The sequence below is a fragment of the Ustilaginoidea virens genome, chromosome 4 (genome assembly GCF_000687475.1).
Source record: "Ustilaginoidea virens chromosome 4, complete sequence".
Classification (NCBI taxonomy): Eukaryota; Fungi; Ascomycota; class Sordariomycetes; order Hypocreales; family Clavicipitaceae; genus Ustilaginoidea; species Ustilaginoidea virens.
The window spans coordinates 2811562-2831276 of NC_057319.1; the positions used below are offsets into that span (position 1 = coordinate 2811562).

At 48.0% G+C, this 19715-nt stretch overlaps 7 protein-coding genes across 7 annotated transcripts; 5 read left to right on the forward strand and 2 right to left on the reverse strand.

Annotated features, from left to right (window-relative positions):
• Positions 1 to 217: 217 nt before the first annotated feature.
• Positions 218 to 2572, forward strand: UV8b_05209 (uncharacterized protein; the record flags this gene model as incomplete). Its single annotated transcript, XM_043142707.1, has 1 exon — positions 218 to 2572. One exon carries the CDS (start codon positions 218 to 220, stop codon positions 2570 to 2572), a length of 2355 nt encoding a protein of 784 aa, XP_042998641.1.
• A 797-nt stretch (positions 2573 to 3369) lies between these two features.
• On the forward strand, positions 3370 to 3702 carry UV8b_05210 (uncharacterized protein; the record flags this gene model as incomplete). The annotated part of the gene is made up of 2 exons (XM_043142708.1): positions 3370 to 3418; positions 3527 to 3702. 2 exons carry the CDS (start codon positions 3370 to 3372, stop codon positions 3700 to 3702), a joined length of 225 nt encoding a protein of 74 aa, XP_042998642.1.
• A 183-nt stretch (positions 3703 to 3885) lies between these two features.
• UV8b_05211 (uncharacterized protein) lies at positions 3886 to 4138 on the reverse strand (the record flags this gene model as incomplete). Its single annotated transcript, XM_043142709.1, has 2 exons — positions 3886 to 4015; positions 4095 to 4138. The coding sequence occupies 2 exons, from the start codon at positions 4136 to 4138 to the stop codon at positions 3886 to 3888; spliced, it is 174 nt and encodes a 57-aa protein (XP_042998643.1).
• An 8023-nt stretch (positions 4139 to 12161) lies between these two features.
• Positions 12162 to 13890, forward strand: UV8b_05212 (uncharacterized protein; the record flags this gene model as incomplete). The annotated part of the gene is made up of 4 exons (XM_043142710.1): positions 12162 to 12170; positions 12396 to 12574; positions 12635 to 12736; positions 12849 to 13890. The coding sequence occupies 4 exons, from the start codon at positions 12162 to 12164 to the stop codon at positions 13888 to 13890; spliced, it is 1332 nt and encodes a 443-aa protein (XP_042998644.1).
• A 486-nt stretch (positions 13891 to 14376) lies between these two features.
• On the forward strand, positions 14377 to 16058 carry UV8b_05213 (uncharacterized protein; the record flags this gene model as incomplete). The annotated part of the gene is made up of 3 exons (XM_043142711.1): positions 14377 to 14546; positions 14637 to 15756; positions 15828 to 16058. The coding sequence occupies 3 exons, from the start codon at positions 14377 to 14379 to the stop codon at positions 16056 to 16058; spliced, it is 1521 nt and encodes a 506-aa protein (XP_042998645.1).
• Positions 16059 to 17209: 1151 nt separating this feature from the next.
• UV8b_05214 (uncharacterized protein) lies at positions 17210 to 17754 on the reverse strand (the record flags this gene model as incomplete). The annotated part of the gene is made up of 2 exons (XM_043142712.1): positions 17210 to 17296; positions 17380 to 17754. The coding sequence occupies 2 exons, from the start codon at positions 17752 to 17754 to the stop codon at positions 17210 to 17212; spliced, it is 462 nt and encodes a 153-aa protein (XP_042998646.1).
• A 738-nt stretch (positions 17755 to 18492) lies between these two features.
• UV8b_05215 (uncharacterized protein) lies at positions 18493 to 19271 on the forward strand (the record flags this gene model as incomplete). The annotated part of the gene is made up of 4 exons (XM_043142713.1): positions 18493 to 18515; positions 18611 to 18738; positions 18894 to 18996; positions 19172 to 19271. 4 exons carry the CDS (start codon positions 18493 to 18495, stop codon positions 19269 to 19271), a joined length of 354 nt encoding a protein of 117 aa, XP_042998647.1.
• Between the last annotated feature and the right edge of the window lie 444 nt (positions 19272 to 19715).

Here is a 19715-nt window from a genome sequence, read left to right on the forward strand (position 1 = left end):
ACCGGCAGCTAAACCGTAAATGGAAAAAAGTAAACAAGACGGATTGGCCCCCGCGGGACGACACGTCCCACGATGCATAGAGTGCGAACCCCGTTATCAACAGCATTTGCGTCCCTCTTTTCCCCCCCCCCTCTCTGCTGGGCACTTTCCTCCCGAGTCCTCTCCCTCACCAAGCTTACATGTTCTGGCCGTCAAAGCGGGAAACCACACGCTCGCAATGGCCGACCTCGACGTTCCCATTGCGCTGAGACGAGCCCGCCGCAAGACTGGGTTGGTGAAGCAAGAGGAGCCAGAGTCGGACGCTTGTCATGCTCCCCCGCCAAAAACGCCTCGCCGCGCAAGAAAGGCCGTTCGGTTCTCGGACCCCGGTGTTCCGGGGGCGTCGGCGTCGGCATCATCACCACCATCGAGTGGGCTGACGCCCATGGTTCGACGCACCTCCATCGGCACTCCTCGCCACCAGCGGCGTGCATCTACGCCCGCGGCATCCGCTACACAAGGCAGCCATCACTTGCCGGCTGGGAGCGCGCTGCGTCGCACTTTCGACGGCCGCGTGGAGAGACGCTTGCGCAGGGATAACGTCCGCCACCTGCTCAACAAGGCCGAGCAGGAGAAGCGGCACAGGGCGAGCGTGGCTCGGTCGCAGATTGACCATCTCAGGTCGGAAATCAAGTTGCGTGATAGGGAAATCCATCAGCTGCAGAATGCCACCGTGGCTATTGACACGGAGCGCATGTGGGACTTGGAGCAGCAGGTCGATGATCTGAAAAGGGAATTGGCCAAGAGGCCCGGGACGCCAAAGGACGACAGCCGCACTTTCGACTGGACGCTGGCGGCTCGGGATCCATTTGACGAGTACACGGACATGATGGAGGGCGTTGATGATGATGATGATGATGGTCATGGTGACGGTGATGATGATGACGGTGGCTTCGGCGATGCCACAATGGCGCAGTTGGTGGCGAGCACTCCCACCCGGCTCACGTCTTCGTTCCCTACGCCTCCTGCAACTAGTCCGCTGCTGCCGACCACGCCTTGCTCGAGACGGAGCCTGTCGTTTGCGCGGCCATCGCACGCCGGGGTGCAAGTCTGCTTTCCAGACGCACACAAGCAGGAGATGCAAGAGGAGCTCGCGTCGCTGCAGCTCGAGGTGGCCAAGCTGACGGCTACGCTGGATTCATACCGGAACCTGGGCTCCCAGCTGGAGCGGCAATTGGCATCTGTGGGAACCCCAACCCCAGCTCCAACCCCAGCTCCAACCCCCCTGGGCAGCGACACGCCCATGGCGCATGTCTTGCAAGCCAAGGTTGCCGCGCTGCTGCGAGACGTGTCTGACGGCACGGCAGCCGTCGCGCGGCTGAGCAGGCAAATCAAGGACCTTGGCTTCCCCGGCACCGACGCCGGCGAAATGGTCACGGCGCTGGCATCTGGCTTCCGCGCGGCCCGTCTGGAGCTGGAGTACCTGACGCCGGGCGAGATCACGCTCCCGCTCACATGCCACGGCGCCGAGGTGCTGGACCTCCTGCTCTCGAGGCTCCGGGAGCTCGCCAAGAAGAGCCGCGAGGACGACCTGTGCATAGATGAGTACCACGACCTGGAGCAGTCGCTCCGCAAGCAGCTCGACGCGAGAGTCACGGCAATGGACCAGCTCAGGGCCGAGACCGGGAAGGCAGAGCGCCTCCTCCACGAAAAGAAGCTGCAGGTGCAGCAGCTGGAGGTCGGCAACGCCCGTCTCAAGGGCGCGGTGGACGGGTACACCCGGGACATTGGCGAGCTCGAGAGGCTGGTCGAGCGGATGGAGCAGGAACACGCCGAAGCCACGGCCGCACAGGCGGAATGCACGCGTCAGCAGGTGCTGGAGAGGGAGGCCGACGTGGCGGCGCTTCGAGAGAGGCTTGCCGACGCCGTGCGACAGACAGGACGTCTGCAGGAGGAAATCAGCGACGTGCAGGACAGCAGCACGCGGCACGTCGTGGCACTCAACAAGCGCCACGGCAGCGCACTGGCGTTGCGCGACGCGCGCGTCCTGGAGCTCCGGGGGGAGATGGACCGCCTCAACGACGCTCTGCGGTCGGCTCACGAGGTGATTTGCGAGCTGCGCGCGGAGAGGGGAGGCTTGCAGGCGCAGATGGACAGGGACAGGGCAAAGGCGGCGGCGGTGGTGGAGGCGATGAGGGCGGAGCTGCGGCGAGTGTTGCAGATGGGCCACGACTTTGCGAGGAGCTGCCGGGGGGAGGGGGAGGGGGAGGAGGAGGAGGAGGAGGAGCGTGCCGATCCGTGCGGGGATGGAATCGCAGGTCGGCGGCCAGAGGGTGATGACGACGGTGGAGGTGGTGATGGTGGTGATGGTGATGGTGATGGTGATGGTGATGGTGATGGTGATGGTGATGGCGGTGATGGCGGTGATGATGATGGTGGTGATGGCGAGGATGCGGGTGGCGATGGTGGTGAGGGTGGTACTGGTGAGGTGCAGGCAGCAGCGAGGGATGCAGGCGGGGACAGGAAGCTGCGGCGGGGCTACGACAGCGGCTTGGGGCTTTTGCCAGAGGAGGACGGGGCGCCCCATCCCTGATTTACAGCCTGCAGGTATGTGGTGTTACGCGACATGTCAATTGCTGCATTTGTTTCGGTGCATCGGCAGGCCCCGGCTCCCTTTTCTTTCATCTCATGAAATGAAATCAATTGAAATCAGTTGATGGCTTCTTCTTTTTTTTTTTTTTTTTTTTTTTTTTTTTTTTTTTTTTTTTTTATCCTATCTTTTCCCTCTTGCCCCTCCCTCGCCATCCTCGTGACGTGTTGACCCCCCCCCTTGTCTGCGCTGCCACCCTGATGGCACCCCCGCACACAGCCTTGCAGCAGAAAGGCCACTTATTGCCGCCGAGGATGACTGAGTATCAACTCATGCTTGCTCCCGCATAAAGCAGCCATCTGGCCATCTTTCCATCTTTTGCCTCCGACCTTGCCGCCTCGTTCGTGCCGTGCAGGCAGCTTGCCAAACCCCCCTCTCGAACCTCCCTTTCGGTGCCAGGATGCAAATTTGTCTCATTGTCCTACGGTGCGTGGCCAATTCGGCGCCACCACGTGGCCGTCGTGTCTGAGATTGAGGGGATTGTAGCTTTGGGATCATGACATGAGGCGATTTGAAGAAGAATCAGCTTTTGGATCAGGCGTTTTGGAATCCCTTTGGAATCCCGCGTCTCATTAGACGACCCAGGCTCATAAGAAGCCGATGGCATCTTTCTCCTCGGGATAGCCCTGCCCTGCCCTGTTTATTTTATGTCATCCTTGTGTGTTTCTCTCTTCTTCCGTCGTGTGCTCATCCTTGATTCAGCAATCTCTGCCAACATTTCCATCCCCCAAAGCTCAAACATGCCGAGTAGTCCTGTTCCCATCCCGCCGCCCAAGCCAGTCAAGGAGGGTAAGTCAAGCCAGAAGACAGTCAAGCCAGATGACACAGCCCGTCCCCCGTCCCCCGTCCCCCGTCCCCCGTCGTGTAACGTCTCGCTCTGACCTCGACATGCTGTAGTGAGCGGTCCTGGTAGTCAATATTGCGGCAGTGTCTACTGTGGCTCACCTCAACTAATCACCCGAATCACTGCGACAGGACAGGTGGTTGAGACCTGGGGCGTGCCGCCGAAGCCGGGGTGCGAGCTGAGCATCCCGCGGAGGTTTACGTCCAAGAAGAAGAGACGGGCGTCGTGAGGTTGGCGGATTCGGAGGGCCTGGTGTTCTGGTGTCAATTCGATTTTTCTCTTTTTCCGCCTTTTTTTTTTTTTTTTTTTTTTTTTTTGATTGCATTGAAGCGTCTTGGTATATCCAAGGTGCCAACCAGTCTATGCGAGCATAATGAGGTTATGACCCAGCAGCTAACCTGTCTGATGCCTCTCATATAATCCTGCACCACGTCCCGTGATGGCGAGGTCGACTTGTTGGGCCATCCTGACCTGACCTTGTCGAGAGCTGCCGCCTAGATGCTTTTGCTTGGCCGCACAGATCTATAGAAATCCAGTCCTGGCTACATGCAATGGCCAAGGGATGGATTGTCAGCGACACCTAGCACAGGTTAATAGTCGGTGCCTCTGCTGATTTCATACCAGACCGCTTCACCGTGTATCATCTCGCCGCAGTATGGACTCATCTTGATGCATCGTGAGTTTCATCGACAATCGCAAGGCCGCCGCCTCGACTCTCCAGTGTGTCGACCTGAATAGGTCTCATCTCGACGGAAATCGGGGCGCTGGCATCCCTCTGGGTTGCATCCCTGCTTGCCAGTGCTGTGCTGCTCTTTGTAAATTCCCGCTTCCCCTGTTGACGTTTCCAAGGGTCAATATCGGGAGATGGTACTCCGTACTCCGTAGATTGGCCCAGTGGCCGTAGTCCGGACTCAGTACGGAGGCACAAGCCAAAAGTATGGTCCGTTACACAAGCAGGGGGGGACTATCGGTAAACCATATTAGGAACGCCACCGCACAAAATAGCAGCATAAATACTCCATATAATTAATTCAAAATCTATCCCTATTTGATATGGTTCCTACCTTCCTTATAATTATTCCCACCTTTAAGCCTTATTATTTGCTGAATAGGATGAGGAATCCGCTCAATCCAGGCCTGGATTTGCAATTAAGGTAGGTCCATCTAGGTTTGCTGCCAAATATATATAGCTTCCTTCCTATTTTTAGGAGCGCTATAACGGGTAGTCTTTCTCTTCATCTAGGCCCAGGCAGGCTCGATAGCATTTAAATCAGGCAAATTAGATGGCTAAAGTAAGCACTATATATTATGAAAATCAAAGACGCGTTACTATATATAATGTGTGTGTGCTGGTGCCTTATTTTCTCAAATAGTAGTAAAAGGGCGGTCTTAACGGCATTCCTTTGCAAAGGGAATAAGAAGGGGCTATAAAATCGTCTTCTAGTACCGATACTAGTTAATCCTACCTTTTTTAGACCGCGTAAGCTTGCCTATTGACTTCTGCCACTTCAAGACAGGCTTCCGGCCCCCCTTATTACGGAGTCCTAATCGTTATATATCTATTATAAGCTCTTATTGCTCCTTTATAATAAGCTCCAATTCGGTATTTATAGTATTGACTTTATTATTAGCAATATAGCGTTCTGCTGCAGTCTTAGGCATCTAGCAGTGATAAGGTCCCTTTTTATTATACGAAAAAGAGCCCTAAAATATAAATTCAGATGTGTTACGGGCTCGGGCTACGCCCGCGCCATAATGTGGCTAGGACTCGGGCTGCGCCCGCGTCTAGCCTAAGAAGGGCGACAGACGGAGTTACGGGACTATACTAGGACTCCGATACGTGTCACGATTGGGATATAAATAGACTAGATAGAAGGTTTCTATTTGGATCCTTCTCCTTCCTCTTTAGTCTATTTAATATATATTATCGACGCCTATTTGCAGCCGCCCTAGGGTCAGTCCTTTATAAGATGATCCTTTCTATTGCTTGCGAATATAACTGTATTAGAAGGCTTCTAATAGTAATCGCTATATTCAATATCCCCCTTTTCGATGCAATAGAATAATAGAAGTCTTATCGGTCCAAATAATATTTTTCTAGTCTTCTATCGTCTAATACTAGTACTTATAGCACTATTGAAGTCGTGCTTGCATTATCGACTTTGTCAATCTAGGCTTTCTGGTAGGCTTAGTTTTCCGGTATCCTAAATGCTTTAATTGTAACGGACTGGCCCTAGGGCGACTGCGAATAGGCGTTAATCGGATGTATTAATAAAACTAAGGAGGAAGGGAGAAGAGCCTGAATCGGGTCCCTTCCGCAGTCTATATATATCCGTATATAGCGCGGGCTAGAGCCCTAATATTACCCTTATAGGCCCGCGCGTCTACCTTATATTATCCATTCCGGACTAAACACAGGCGTAGCCTGAGCCTTAGTCAATCTATAATACAGGTATAGCCCGAGTCCGTAATATACCCCCCTTCGCCAGGAAAAATTTTATCCGTTCCGTATCGGGGTTACTATAGGGTTCGACCGGGTCTATTATATGTCCGAATATCCCCCTATTTAACCTTAAATACTACCTATGCTGCAGTATCCTCGAAGTTCTTTAGCGGTTCCTAAGTCGGCGAATTATACCCCTTCTATTTTACTAGTATATTACGTTTGCCGCTACGACCCTAAGCGTTTTTAGTAGCTAATATCTCTTTAACCTTAAATTCCTCGTGCGGGGTATTAGAGTCCTCTAGTAGGATTAGTAGGGGACCGGGCCTAGTATCTATAAGTATTTAGCTCGGCAGTGGGTCGGAAGCGGCACATTCTATAAGATTAATATAAAAAACCGGGTAGATACTATTAGGAATATCGAGTTGGATATTAAGCGGGGATAGGATAGCTACAATAGTATATTTAGTAGATACCTAGTCGAGCTTCTTATAAGGCTGGTTGGTCTTAATATTCTATAGGCTTAGCTAGATTTAGTCCCCGATTTAGTAGCATTCCGCTAGGCATTAGGAGTGGTTCGTTATATCCTACTGCCGCTATTAGGCAAAAGCGATAGCGGCTTAAGCGAGTTCGCCCCCCTCTTATATTATAGCTAGGAAGCGTACTATTTATCCCTTAGGGGTCGTTAAACTTAGTATAATATTAAGGGGAGGTACTATAATAGGAGAATTAAAGCCATTTAGGAGACAATTAGGACTATATCTGGTAACTAAAGAAGTACGGTTATTTAGAGCGTATTAATAAATTGTAAGATATTAGGGCTAATCGTATTAGTCGAATACTACCTTAATATATAAAATAGCTTAGACCTCCTAGTTTATATGCTCTATACTACCGTTAGTCTATAGGTAGTATGCAATCGAGAGAAGTTATTTAGTCCTAATAGCCTTATATATTATAGTCTAAAATTAGCCTACCTAGTCTAAGCCTCTATTGCTAATAATCTAGACAGGAAATCTATAGTACTGCTATTAATAGTCGAGAAACTATTCTATATAATCCTTTATTTATATTAAGTATATCGCTTTAAGCTAAATATACTTAAATAGGCGGTTGGTAATAACTATTAGGTAATGTAGGTCGGAGGCATCTTAGGCTAGGAGGTTAATTATAAAGTCAATAGAGATTTAAGATTAAAAATAATTTAGGATCGGTAAAGGCTAGAATAAGCCCTATCGCAATTAGCGGCTTTTATACGCTTTATAGTATTAGTAATTCTAAATAAACCAAGCTACCTTAAACGATATACTATTAAAGTAGTAATCCTATTATAAGAGTTAGAAGGTTATATTCTTCCTTAGGTGCTTTATGGTAGGGGAGTTATAGTATCGTTAGATTACTATAATTATTAGTAGCTCGAATAAAGGGAGCTAAACCTAGCCCTAATAGAATAGCGCTCTATAGGCATTTAGGGTATAATCTATAATCTACTCTTTAGTCTTTGCCTCTATAGGGAATTATTATTCTCTATTTACTATAGCCTTCTACCGGGCCTAATATAGTCTATCTTTAGCTATAGCTTAATCTTAAAGCGCCTATAGGTATATATCGGTAAAGACCTAAGAGCTATTAGGCAGGGAGATTCTAATCGATAAAGCTACTATCGGCTTATCTTTTATTATACCTAGGACTATAATCGGCCGATCTCTTATCGGGCCTAATTAAACCTCTATTGGGTCTACCTCTATAGTAGAAATAGATAGTAGTTAAAGGACTTAGCTAAACCTTAGTGCCGTATTATCTGCCTCTTGCTCCTATCGCGAGAAGGCATTAGGGCATTAGGCCTATAAGCCAGGCCGGTACTAAAGGTAGAAGTTAAAAAGGGCTAATATTTTAGCCTATTGTATTTAGTATTCCGATATCTCTTTTAGTCGGGTAAAGTACTTAAGGTTTTTATAGTCCGTAAGGATCGTAAATAGGGCAGTAATAAAATGGAGTTTAGCCGACTATACCTTAAGGTATATAATAATGGTAAATAGCTCTTTATCGTAAATAATATAATTCTATTTAGCCTTCGTAAGCTATACTAAATAGTATATGATTAGATAAAGCACTTTATCCTCCCTGATTTAAAAGAGGCAGTTACTAAAAGCTATACTAAAGCTATCTGCCTTAAAGATTATTTCCTTTTTAAAATCCTATTAGGTAAAGACTGGGTATAAAATAAAGTACTATTTAAGCGCTTAAAAAGCCTTTTCCTCCTTTTTAAGCTATTAAAAGGGAATACCTTTCTATATTAATCGAACTAAAAGCTTGGCTAAATAAAAGAAGTTTAGGATAAAATCGTAATAGAAGTTTATAAAACCTAAAAAGCTTTAGATGCTTTATAATTTCGTAAAGGCTTCTTACTCCTAAATTGCCTTAATCTTCTTAAGGTCTAGGCAGATCTCCTTCCCTACTATTATAATATAGCTGAGGTAGTATACCTCCTTTACTATAAAGTTATATTTATCTAGATCTAGATTTAGACTGGCATCTTATAGGCATTTAAAGATAACCCTAATGCAGTCTATATATTCCTTCTATAAGCCGCTAATATAGACTAAAATATCGTCTAAGTAGGCGGTAGTAAAATCCCCTAATAAATCCCCTAAGGCCCTATTAATATAATGCTAGAATATTGTGGGGGCCCTAGTTAGGCTAAAGGGGGTTATTAACTACTTAAAAAGGCTAAAGCGGGTCTGGAATATAATTAGATATTTATCGCCCTTAGCAATATAGATCTTATAAAATATAGTATAAATATCTACCTTTATAAACTATTTCGCCTAAGATAGGGAATATAATATCTCTTTAATTAAGGGAAGGGGATATTAATCCTATACTATAACCTTATTTAGGGCCTAGTAATCTATACAAAAACGCTATCTACCGTTCGCCTTTTTCGCAAGTAAGACTAATGCCGCTACTAATAAAAAGCTTATATAAATCTATCTTTTATCTATAAGGTCTATTACCTATCTCTAAACCTTAAATAGCTAGTCTTATAGTATATTATATAGCGGTCCCTATAGGAGGTCGGGTAGCCCCCTATTTAGGGTCGGTTTAAGCTTAATATAGTAATTAAGTATACTTTGGTATAGTAGAAGGCTAGAGGCTTTCGCCTTATCGAAGAGGTTAGTGAAATCCTAGAGCTTTAGTAGTAGGGTCTATAGCTAGGCTGGAGGGGAAGCTGAATTCTAATATAGTAGGAGTATAATATAGAGGATGCATATAAGCTTCTATAGGCTTATAAGGAAGAAGGAGGTTAAATTATCTTAAATATATACCGCATATTATAATATACTATAAAAGACCGATCTAAGAATATTAATTATAGCGGGCCTAAAGGATTAAGTAGTTAATTCCCTTATAAAGAGGCTGCTAGCGGCTTTAATTTTTAATCGGTACCGTTTTACCTAAAATTTAATATTATGGTACTTTATCTAAGGCAACCCTAAGATAATATCGTAAGTAAGGCCTAAGATAACGTATAATATTACGGCTAATAGCTATCTATTGATATCGATATCGATATAGATAATATAGGTAATCGAGGGGGTAGTCTACTACTCCTCTAATCGACTTTTTATATCTACTATAGTCCTAAGTTTCCTATAAGATAGTAGGCAGATAGGCTAAAGTCCTAACCTTTAGATGGTTCTTTTGCTTATCGCACTATAGTAATTATAATTAGAATCAATTAGGGTATCGATAAAAGTAGAATTATTATATAATATTAAGACTAAAAAGGGGTGTCTATCTATATAGTCTTTAATATTATTAGTCTCCTTTATATAGTATTTTTATTATAATCTGGCCGGAAGCTAAGTATATTTTTTAAGCCCTTTCGCGAGATTTAGCTTAAGGGCTAATCTTTTTCCTAGGGATTACTATTATCGCTATCTTTAAGCTTAGCGATTTATAAGGCTTCTATAGCCTTTAGGTCTATAGAAGCTATAGTTATCTCTAATAAAGGCCGGGCTAGCCTTAGCTTATATTCCGGCATTTTATAGCCGGCATCTCTATATTAGGTATAAAGTAATTTCTAGTAGTACTCCTTAAGAACCTCTCTTAAAACCTATACTACCCTTTTAGTAGATAACTTTTCTTTACCCTTCGAACCTAGCTTATTAACGCCTATTATAAGCGTATTACCATCCTTATCCCGAGCAGTTGCCTATAGATCCTAGGCATTATTATTATAATTCCAGTAAGGGTCTATATAGCGTTTTATAGTAAGGCTTATCTCTAGGTCGATAGCGATTTCATAATATTATATAACGGCTGTATTATAATCTTTACGGGAGACCCTTAGGCTAATAATCTTATCTAATATATAAAGGTTAAAGGCAGATTAGAGTATTTCTAGTTTAACCGACTTGGGCTACTTAAGCCCCCCTGCTAACGCTAATTTCTTTTTAAAATATATAAAGAAGATAGAAAAGGGTTCTTTCGGCGCCTAATAGAGGGTATACTTAAGCTCGCTAATTGTGTATTCCTCCCGATATAAATCCTCAAAGAGTCGCTATAGGTAATTAAAAAAAGCTATAGGGCGGTAATAGAGGGCTGCGCTATTCTTAAAGAATGCCGCAATTTAGGATTAGACTATAGCTAAAAGGTTCTAATAGATAAATATCTATTAGGTCTTATTATTACCGATAAAGTCCCAATCGATCTCTAATTTATACTCTATAAAGGTCTTCTATATAGTAAATATAGCCTTTTTACCGTTAAAGGGTTCCCTAACCGGTATTAGCTTACGCTTAGGTCGGGTTTCCTCTAGGGTTAGGATAGAATCAGTCTAAGACCGGTTAGGGGTTATTATAGGGGCTAGCAATAGTTATTATTGCATTTAGTCGATAAGGGCTAGTATCTAACGCTCGGTCTATTCGGCCTAAGTGTGTATCTAATGCTTACTCTTTTAGCTTTAGGATAGCTATTCTTAGAACCTTATATTAAGGACTTCTATAGTATTAGTAATTGACTCCTATTAAATAGCCTATTAATAAGTAGAGGCGCGTCGGGCATTATTTAAGCCTATAGTATTCTGTAAGGGCCCTATATCTATTGTCGGCGGTTATATATAGTATAGCAATAAGGGTTGAGAGAGTTTTATTAATTGTAATAGACTGGCCCTAGGGCGACTGCAAATAAGCGTTAATTAGATATATTGATAAAACTAAAGAGGAAGGGAGAAGAGCCCGAATCGGGTCCCTTCCGCAGTCTATATATATCTGTGTGTGGCGCGGGCTAGAGCCCTAATGTTGCCCTTATGGGCCCGCGCGTCTACCTTATATCATCCGTTCCGGACTAGGCACGGGCGCAGCCCGAGCCTCAGTCAATCCATGACACGGGCATAGCCCGAGTCCGTGACATTAATGTCCGTAAGATGGTTCTTATAGAGGTATTATAGCTCTCTAGCCTAAGAGCACTAGCTAAGTCAGCAGAAGACCTTTCCCAATTATACCGATCTTTAGTAATCTTCTGTATAACCTGTTCCTAGAAGTTGGGGCGTTTTATTGTATTAGGCCGGCTAGAATGGTACCTATCTTTAAATTGTAAGCGATTAAGGGTCTTAGGCTGCTTCGGATTAAATCCACGCTTGACTGCTCGGCCATAAATGCGGTAAATCGTATGCTTAGATATACCAAACTAAGTAGCTATTACGCTAATATGAAGATTAGTTATAGCTTTTAACGTTACAATTGCAATGCGGTAGGTAAGGTCGATTTTAGTCATATTAGCTGGCTAGTGTTAGGCGTTAAGGTTTTTATCGGGCTGTTAGGCTGAATTGATCGTATATGATTATATAAAAAGGGGCTAGATTGATGCAGTTAGTAGGATTTACTAGTAAATAGGCAGGGAAATTGTGTAATTAGCTAATAGGGCTTGTTCTAGGGTTCTGTGCAACATGACGGCTTGTGTAACTGCCAACTCTTTCGGCGTGTGCCTCCGTACATTACTCCGTTACAGCTGTACCGGCCGTCCAGTGCCAGTCTGGTGTCCACATGCACTGACCACTGACCACTGACCTCATCGGTCGCCCAGCTTCCATCTGAGGCAGGCGTCGACCGCCCTCACATTTTGCAGCCGAGACCCAATCTTGTCTACGAATTGAAGGCTGCTACTTCCCCTAATGCTTGATCCCATTGGGTCAGTTGCGCTTCTTTCACGCGCCAGGTGCTTTACGACTGCCTGTCCTGATGAAGCTGGTAGGTGAGCAAACATCTTGACAGCAACAGACCTCCCACCACCCCACGTACCTGGGTATGTACTGTACCTTCGGTCAATAACCCCTCCTTCAACAAAGTCACTTACTTCATCAACCTCGTTGGAATGACCATTTTCCTGGCTCGACTCTTCGTCCCATTCCTTTCCTACATTAGGCAGCAATTATAGTATCTTTAACCCCTATACCCTATACTGAACTTTTCCAGTCGACCACATCACTCGGCCACTTTAGTCACGGTGCTGGACTCGTCGTTGCCTTTCCCGCTGTTGTCGCTTTTCTTCTTTTTGTTGGCTTTCACCGCGACAAACCCCCCGTTTCCTTCTGCCCAACACCTGGAAACATGGGCCACCACCGCTATCGAACTGTAGCTTACTTTGTCAACTGGTAGGCACCTCCTTCGTTTCCAAGGAGGCTTCCGAGTTGCTGACGCATTTGAGTCTCAAGGGCTATCTACGCCCGAAAACACAGACCCCAGGATCTTCCCGTGGAGAAACTTACCCATATTCTTTATGCGTTTGCCAATGTCCGTCCCGAAAGTGGTGAAGTGTAAGTTGATCCAAAGGGAAAGGGGGAAATGGGAGTGGATTCAATAGTTATGAGAGACAGGCAGAGAGAGAAAACCTCCCGTCTTTATGGAGCTCAAACTTATAATGAATAGGTACTTGACCGACACTTGGGCTGACACGGATATTCACTGGGAAGGCGACTCTTGGAATGATACAGGCAAAAACCTTTACGGATGCCTCAAGCAGCTCAATCTTTTAAAGAAACGCAACCGCAACCTCAAGGTTCTTCTCTCTATCGGTGGCTGGACCTACAGCGCCAACTTCAAGTGTCCAGCGAGTACACCGCAGGGCAGGGACACGTTCGCGAAATCCTGTGTCGAGCTGCTCAAGAACCTTGGCTTCGACGGTATCGACATCGACTGGGAGTATGCACAGAACCGAGAAGAGGCCCAGAACTATGTTGAGCTGCTTGCCGCCGTTCGCGAGAAACTTGACGAGTACGCCGCCGCCTCGGCATGTGGTCACCATTTTGAGTTGACGGTTGCTTGCCCAGCTGGTCCCAAACACTACAAAATGATGGACTTGCCGGCAATGGACAAGTACATAGATTTTTGGAATCTGATGGCGTACGACTACGCCGGATCGTGGGATCAAACCAGTGGTCACCAGGCAAACCTGTATCCCAACGGAGAAGCCTCCACGCCATTCTCTACAAGCGCTGCCGTGGACTACTACACAAGTCACGGTGTCGCTGCCAGCAAAATCGTTATCGGGATGCCTTTGTACGGCCGCGCGTTTGAAAACACGGATGGACTGGGCAAGCCGTTTCAAGGTGTAGGCGAGGGCACCTGGGAGAACGGCGTCTTTGACTATCATAAACTGCCTCTCGAGGGCTCAGGAGAGTGCTATGATGAGAAGGCGCAGGCCAGCTATTGTTACGACGTTTGCAAGAGAAAGCTTGTAAGCTACGACACCGCTCCCATGGCCAAGGTAAAGGCAAATTACGTCAAGGACAAGGGTCTCGGCGGTGTCATGTGGTGGGAGAGCAGTGGTGACAAGTCGGGGCCAGACAGCTTGATTTCCATCGTCTTTGATACCCTGGAGGGCAGAAAGAGTCTTTTGAAGCAGGACAACTGCATCCAGTATCCAGAGACAAAGTATGATAACCTCCGCAACGGCTTCCCGTGTAACTGATGCCGGCGCGAGCAGGAACAACCCCTTGCCTGGGCTATGACGGCCGCATGGCAGTTGAGAATCCTATAGAAGATTATACGAGCAAAAACATGGAAATCCTAACCTGTTATCGATATGTTGAAAGTTTGCCGCAAATCTGCCAAGGGATCACATAGTAGTACCTACCTAACCTACCATGGCCACGCCCAACGGACGGGTTCCTGGTAACCACCTTAGTCACCGTGCATGTCCCTTATCTAAATCATATAACTCCACTGATGAGCGAAACCTCTATCACCACGTGACGCCACCACACAAACCAAAAGCGCCCTACAAGTTGAACATGGTCCGTGCACGAACTTGGTGGCGAGAAAATTTCCACCAGGAAAGAGAAAAAAAAAATAAGGAATGCAGTGAACGCTTGTGTCTAGAAGAGAGCCTGCAATCGAGGGCCACCGCGACGAACCTCGGACCAACATCCCACGTCTGAAGGACACATTTCCCGCCATGTCGCACATTGATTACGCCCTCTACGAATCCCCCGTGGGCTATGCCCTCTTCCAGGTGGTCCATCAGTCCGATGCGGTCGGATTGAAATTGAAGGAAACCCAGGCTGCTGCCCAGGACCTTGCCAAGTTTGGCAAAATGGTCAAGCTGATCAACTTCAGCCCCTTCCGGTAGGATCAGGAGAAATACGGCTCTTTGTCCCGTTGGGCCCTAGACACTGACTTTTTTTTTTTCCCGTTTGTTTGATTTTTCCGCCGCAGCGGCCATGTTGAAGCTCTCGAGAATATCAACCTCGTTTCCGAAGGCATCGTTTCCGAATACCTCAAATCCGTTCTCGAACTCAATCTTCCCAAGAGCGGCAAGAAGACCAAGGTCGTTTTGGGAGTTTCGGAGAAAAATCTTGCCGGTGCCATCAAGGCCGAATTCCCAGGATTGTCGTGCGAGACCGCCGATACCTCTGATGTCGTCGGCGACGTCATTCGTGGTCTCCGTCTCCACGCCGACAAACTCCTCAAGGACCTGAAACACGGCGACATCGAGAAGGCAGGTCTTGGCATGGGTCACGCCTACTCCCGTGCCAAGGTCAAGTTCAGCGTCACCAAGAACGACAACCACATCATCCAGGCAAGTGCCACCATCGACTTCCAGGACAAGGGCGTGAACCAGTTCTTCATGCGAGTCCGGGAGTGGTATGGCTGGCACTTCCCCGAGCTCATCAAGATTGTCTCGGACAATCTGACATATGCCAAGCTCGTTCTCGCCATTGGGGACAAGAAGACCCTGTCTGATGACAAGTTGCACGATCTTGCTGCTTTGCTTGGTGAGGACGGTGAAAAGGCGCAGGCTATCATTGACGCCGCCAAGGTTTCCATGGGTCTGGATATTGCGGCTGCCGACCTTGAAATCATCTCCGGGTTTGCCGAGGCGGTTGTTAAGCAAGCCGAAAATCGCAAGACGACCGCTGCCTATCTGGAAAAGAAGTTGGGCCATGTTGCTCCTAACCTGCAGACCTTGATCGGTACCCCCGTTGCGGCTCGCCTGATTTCCCATGCCGGCTCGCTCACAACTCTCTCCAAATATCCTGCCTCAACTCTTCAGATCCTTGGCGCCGAAAAGGCCCTTTTCCGTGCTCTCAAGAGCAAAAGCAATACTCCAAAGTATGGTTTGATATACCACAGCAGCTTTATCGGAAGGGCTGCCACACGCAACAAGGGTCGTATCTCAAGGTACCTTGCCAACAAGTGCAGCATGGCCAGCAGAATCGACAACTTTTCAGAGGAGCCCTCGACTCGATTCGGCGAGGCTTTGAAGCAACAGGTTGAGGATCGTCTGGAATTTTTCGCCACGGGCAAAAAGCCGGCCAAGAACATAGATGTCATGGTATGTAAAAGCTGAAGCTGGTATGAAGGCCTCTTCCGACGATGCAGGTGCTGATTTCGATTCTTGCTCAGAAATCTGTCATGGCGGTTCTCGGCAACGCCGCCGATAAGGGCCGTGACGACGAAATGGCCGATGCGCCTGAGCCTGCTTCGGCAAAGAAGGAGAAGAAGCACAAGAAAGAAAAGAAGGACAAGAAGGAAAACAAGCGCAAGCGCGACGAGGAGGAAGCCGCTCCCGCCAATGACGACGAAAAAAAGAAGAAAAAGAAGAAGAGAAAGTCCAAGGCTGCTGATGAGGAATAGAGATGCTTGCGTCACCAGAACGTGATTTCTCTCTCTCTCTTGCTCTCTCTCTCTCACACTCATATACCTCCTAGATATCTTTTACTCACGCATAGTACGGACAAGAAGAAAAAAAAAGACGCCGCAAATCGAAGACGTGAGGCGATGTCGCCGGTACCACTCGCAGGCAGGCGGCTTGCAGATTTTCGTTCGAGGGGAGCTTTTTTCCTTTTTTTTTGTCTTTTCTCTTTTTATGTTGCTTCTGTTTGGTTTTTGTCCATTTTTCGGGAATTAGGTTGCGGCGTTTCAGGGCATACGGCTTGTATTTTTTGACCTGATCTTGGTGTAGGTTTTGTCTGGGCGTATATATCTCGGAAGTCTCTGTTCAATCCGACAGAGCTGTAGGAGTTGCACGCAAGCTAGTTGGACGACGTGGCATTTATATCCATTGCAAGTGAATTTTGACTTGGTGATGTCTATATCTCGTGACAGGCAGACTGGCACGATGTCCGTGTCTGCACAGTTCGACCTGGAGTACGGACAAGATACTCCGTAGCTGGTGGTTCCTCACCAAACGCAATGACAACCAAGTTACGGAAGGAGCAGGCGGGGCTATTGTAAATCCGACGGCGCAGAATGTTGCCTCCAGAAGGCGGCATGGTCGAACACTATGATCAGGAATGCTGGCTCCTGTAGTTTTTCAACACCGCTGGAGGGGCTTCTCCCCGGATACCCAGACTCCCCATGTTTTCGCGCTATTTTACGATGGTTTGCCAATCAGGAGCATGGACAGCCAGGAAAGGCGTTTTCCCACTAGCGCAAGCATCACAGCATGAGGCAGCTTTGGGGATGGCATCAGAAGTAGACAGTCACGAATAACGATGCTTTGCTGGGAATCCACGCCGGGCGTCATGCTTGGGAAGGAGAAGAGTTGAACCACGGCACAGGGCGCAGGGCGCAGGGCGCAGGGCGCAGGGCGCAGGTCACAGTCACAGAAGAGACAAGACAGGCAAAACCCGCCCAGTGTTGGATCATGATTTAATTCGGTCAAGCATTCATATCAAAAGCCCGGATGTGCTCTATGCTACATCAACGCCTGTTATATTGGGTCGCATTACCATGCCACCCGTCCATTGCCCGCTCGTCCCAAAGCCGAAATCCACCTTGTGCGTTTATTGCTTGTCGAAAACGTAGGTCAGGTGGCATCGGCCACAGTACTGACGGTCGGGCATGGAGGCCATGAAGACACCGGCACCGCACTGCAAAAGCAAAGGGTCAGCATCAGTCGCCCGAGGCAAAGCAAGTCTCTGGAACTTCGTCCCCCCGCCCCGGGCAAACTTACGGTGTCAGCAGGGCACTCGCGGCGGAGGCGCTCAATGTTTCCATCCTTGTCGACCTTGTAGTACTTGAGGACGGCCAGCTTGGTCTTCTTGCGCTTGTGCTTGATCTTCTTGGGGGTGGTGTAGACCTTCTTCTTGCGCTTCTTGCCGCCACCGCGCAGGCGCAGCACCAAGTGCAGGGTGCTCTCCTTCTGGATGTTGTAGTCGGCCAGGGTGCGGCCATCCTCGAGCTGCTTGCCAGCAAAGATGAGTCGCTGCTGGTCGGGGGGGATGCCCTCCTTGTCCTGGATCTTGGACTTGACATTGTCGATGGTGTCGGAAGACTCCACCTCGAGGGTGATGGTCTTCCCCGTGAGGGTCTTGACGAAAATCTGCATCTTGCCTAGCTGGTCGGGTTAGATTTACCGAACGTGCGAGGCGAGATGGAAAAAAAAAGACAGAATCGTGGTTTTCCCCTGCACCCTTCGGTTCTCGTCACCAGGCGGGGCTGCCCGGCTGAATACCAGACCGTGGACTTGTTTGTCCCTGACAGACAAGCTCTAGCACAAGCAGTCCCAGATGACGACAAGAACGCGCGGGAGGGAAGGGGGGGAATAACGGCGTAGAAAGATGCATTCAATCAAACGTTGCTATTCGCACTGAAAGCACCCGCTGGCACATCCACTGGCCAAGCGGATAAAGAAATGCAGCATCTTGAGACGTACCTCGACAATAGACCTATTGCCGTCCTAAGCAATGCTCAGATGTTGCGATGAAGTGAAAAGAGCGACGGCTTTTCCCTTTTTTTTTTTTTTTTGGCCTGCTCGGTGGAGTTGGCGGCAACTTGGCCCGTGGGAGGTGGCCGGCGCCGTCACATGATCTAGGGTTTTTCCCGCGGGCAACGGCCCTTTCTCCTACCACAGAAAGACGTGGGATTTGTTGTGGGGGCTTTCCCTGCTGCCTGCTGAGTGGGAAGCGAAACAAACGCCGGCAAATCCTGGCCGACTTATTTTCTCTCTGTCGACAAGCAACCCACCAAATTCCTGTAGGTGCATCACCACCGCAACAACTCTTGTCGAACAATCCTGTCCATTGCTTGGCCATTAACCACTCGGCAGCAGCAGACAACCGCCAAAATGGTCAAGAAGAGAAAGAACAAGTACGTCGTCCTTTGAGCCGGCGGCAGATCCTGTCTTCTGCTTCATGCATGCTTCTTCTCGTTGCACGCATCGCCCTTGCTGACAATGCTCGCAGCGGTCGCAACAAGAAGGGCCGCGGCCACACCAAGCCCATCCGATGCAGCAACTGCTCCCGCTGCACGCCCAAGGACAAGGCCATCAAGAGATTCACCATCCGCAACATGGTCGAGTCCGCCGCCATCCGTACGTATCCCACGCACCGGGCCCTCTCTTCTTCCCTCCCATGTCCCGCTTTGACGCGGACCGCGCGATGCGTTCGACGCCAGCGGGCATCGGTACTCGGGGGCCTCGCTCGAACCACCCCGCTCTGCTAACTTCCCCGTGCTCCCCCCCCCCAGGTGATATTTCGGACGCCTCCGTCTACGCCGAGTACACCGTGCCCAAGATGTACCTGAAGCTGCTGTACTGCGTCTCTTGCGCTATCCACGGCAAGATTGTCCGGTACGTTGTCTTTCCCCGGGAGTGTGACAACTGCGCCTCGGCGTATGCGCTTTAGATGAACCTTGGGCCGTACATAATGCAATTGGATACACTCCCGTTTTCCCTCTGTCACGAGGGGGAAAATTCAATTCTCTGGTATGTATAAATGATTTCATGACTGACGAAAAATCAACAGTGTCCGATCTCGTGTCGGCCGTCGCAACCGTGCTCCTCCTCCACGTGTTCGCTACAACAAGGATGGAAAGAAGATCACACCTACTGCCGCCAAGGCTTAAACAGGTTTTCTTTTTTTCACGGTTTTTTTTTTTTTTTAAAAACGATTTGGGATGGGGAGTCTGGTCAATTATTTAACGTCTGCATTCACATAAAAGTGGGGTTTTATATGAAGCAACTCGGATTGAGAATGTCAAGAGATTCCAAATTCAAATCGCACCATATTTCTCGACGACGTGAATGCATTGTCGTGCTTGACGACATCACATCCGCTGCTCCTCAATGAGACTTTCACCGAAGCACCGCCTGGTAAACTTTGACGTCTTCAAGCTCGTCTGGCATTGCTTCAGTCAGCACATGTGAGTTGAATGAAACATGGAAGCTGCTGCAGCACAGAAAATTGTAGGTAAAAAACATAAAGCCACAAGTCCCACTTTCCTTTGGAAAAAAATGTACTTGAAAATGGTCGCAGTCGTCTTCCTTCATCATTCCCCCCCGCCCAGTAC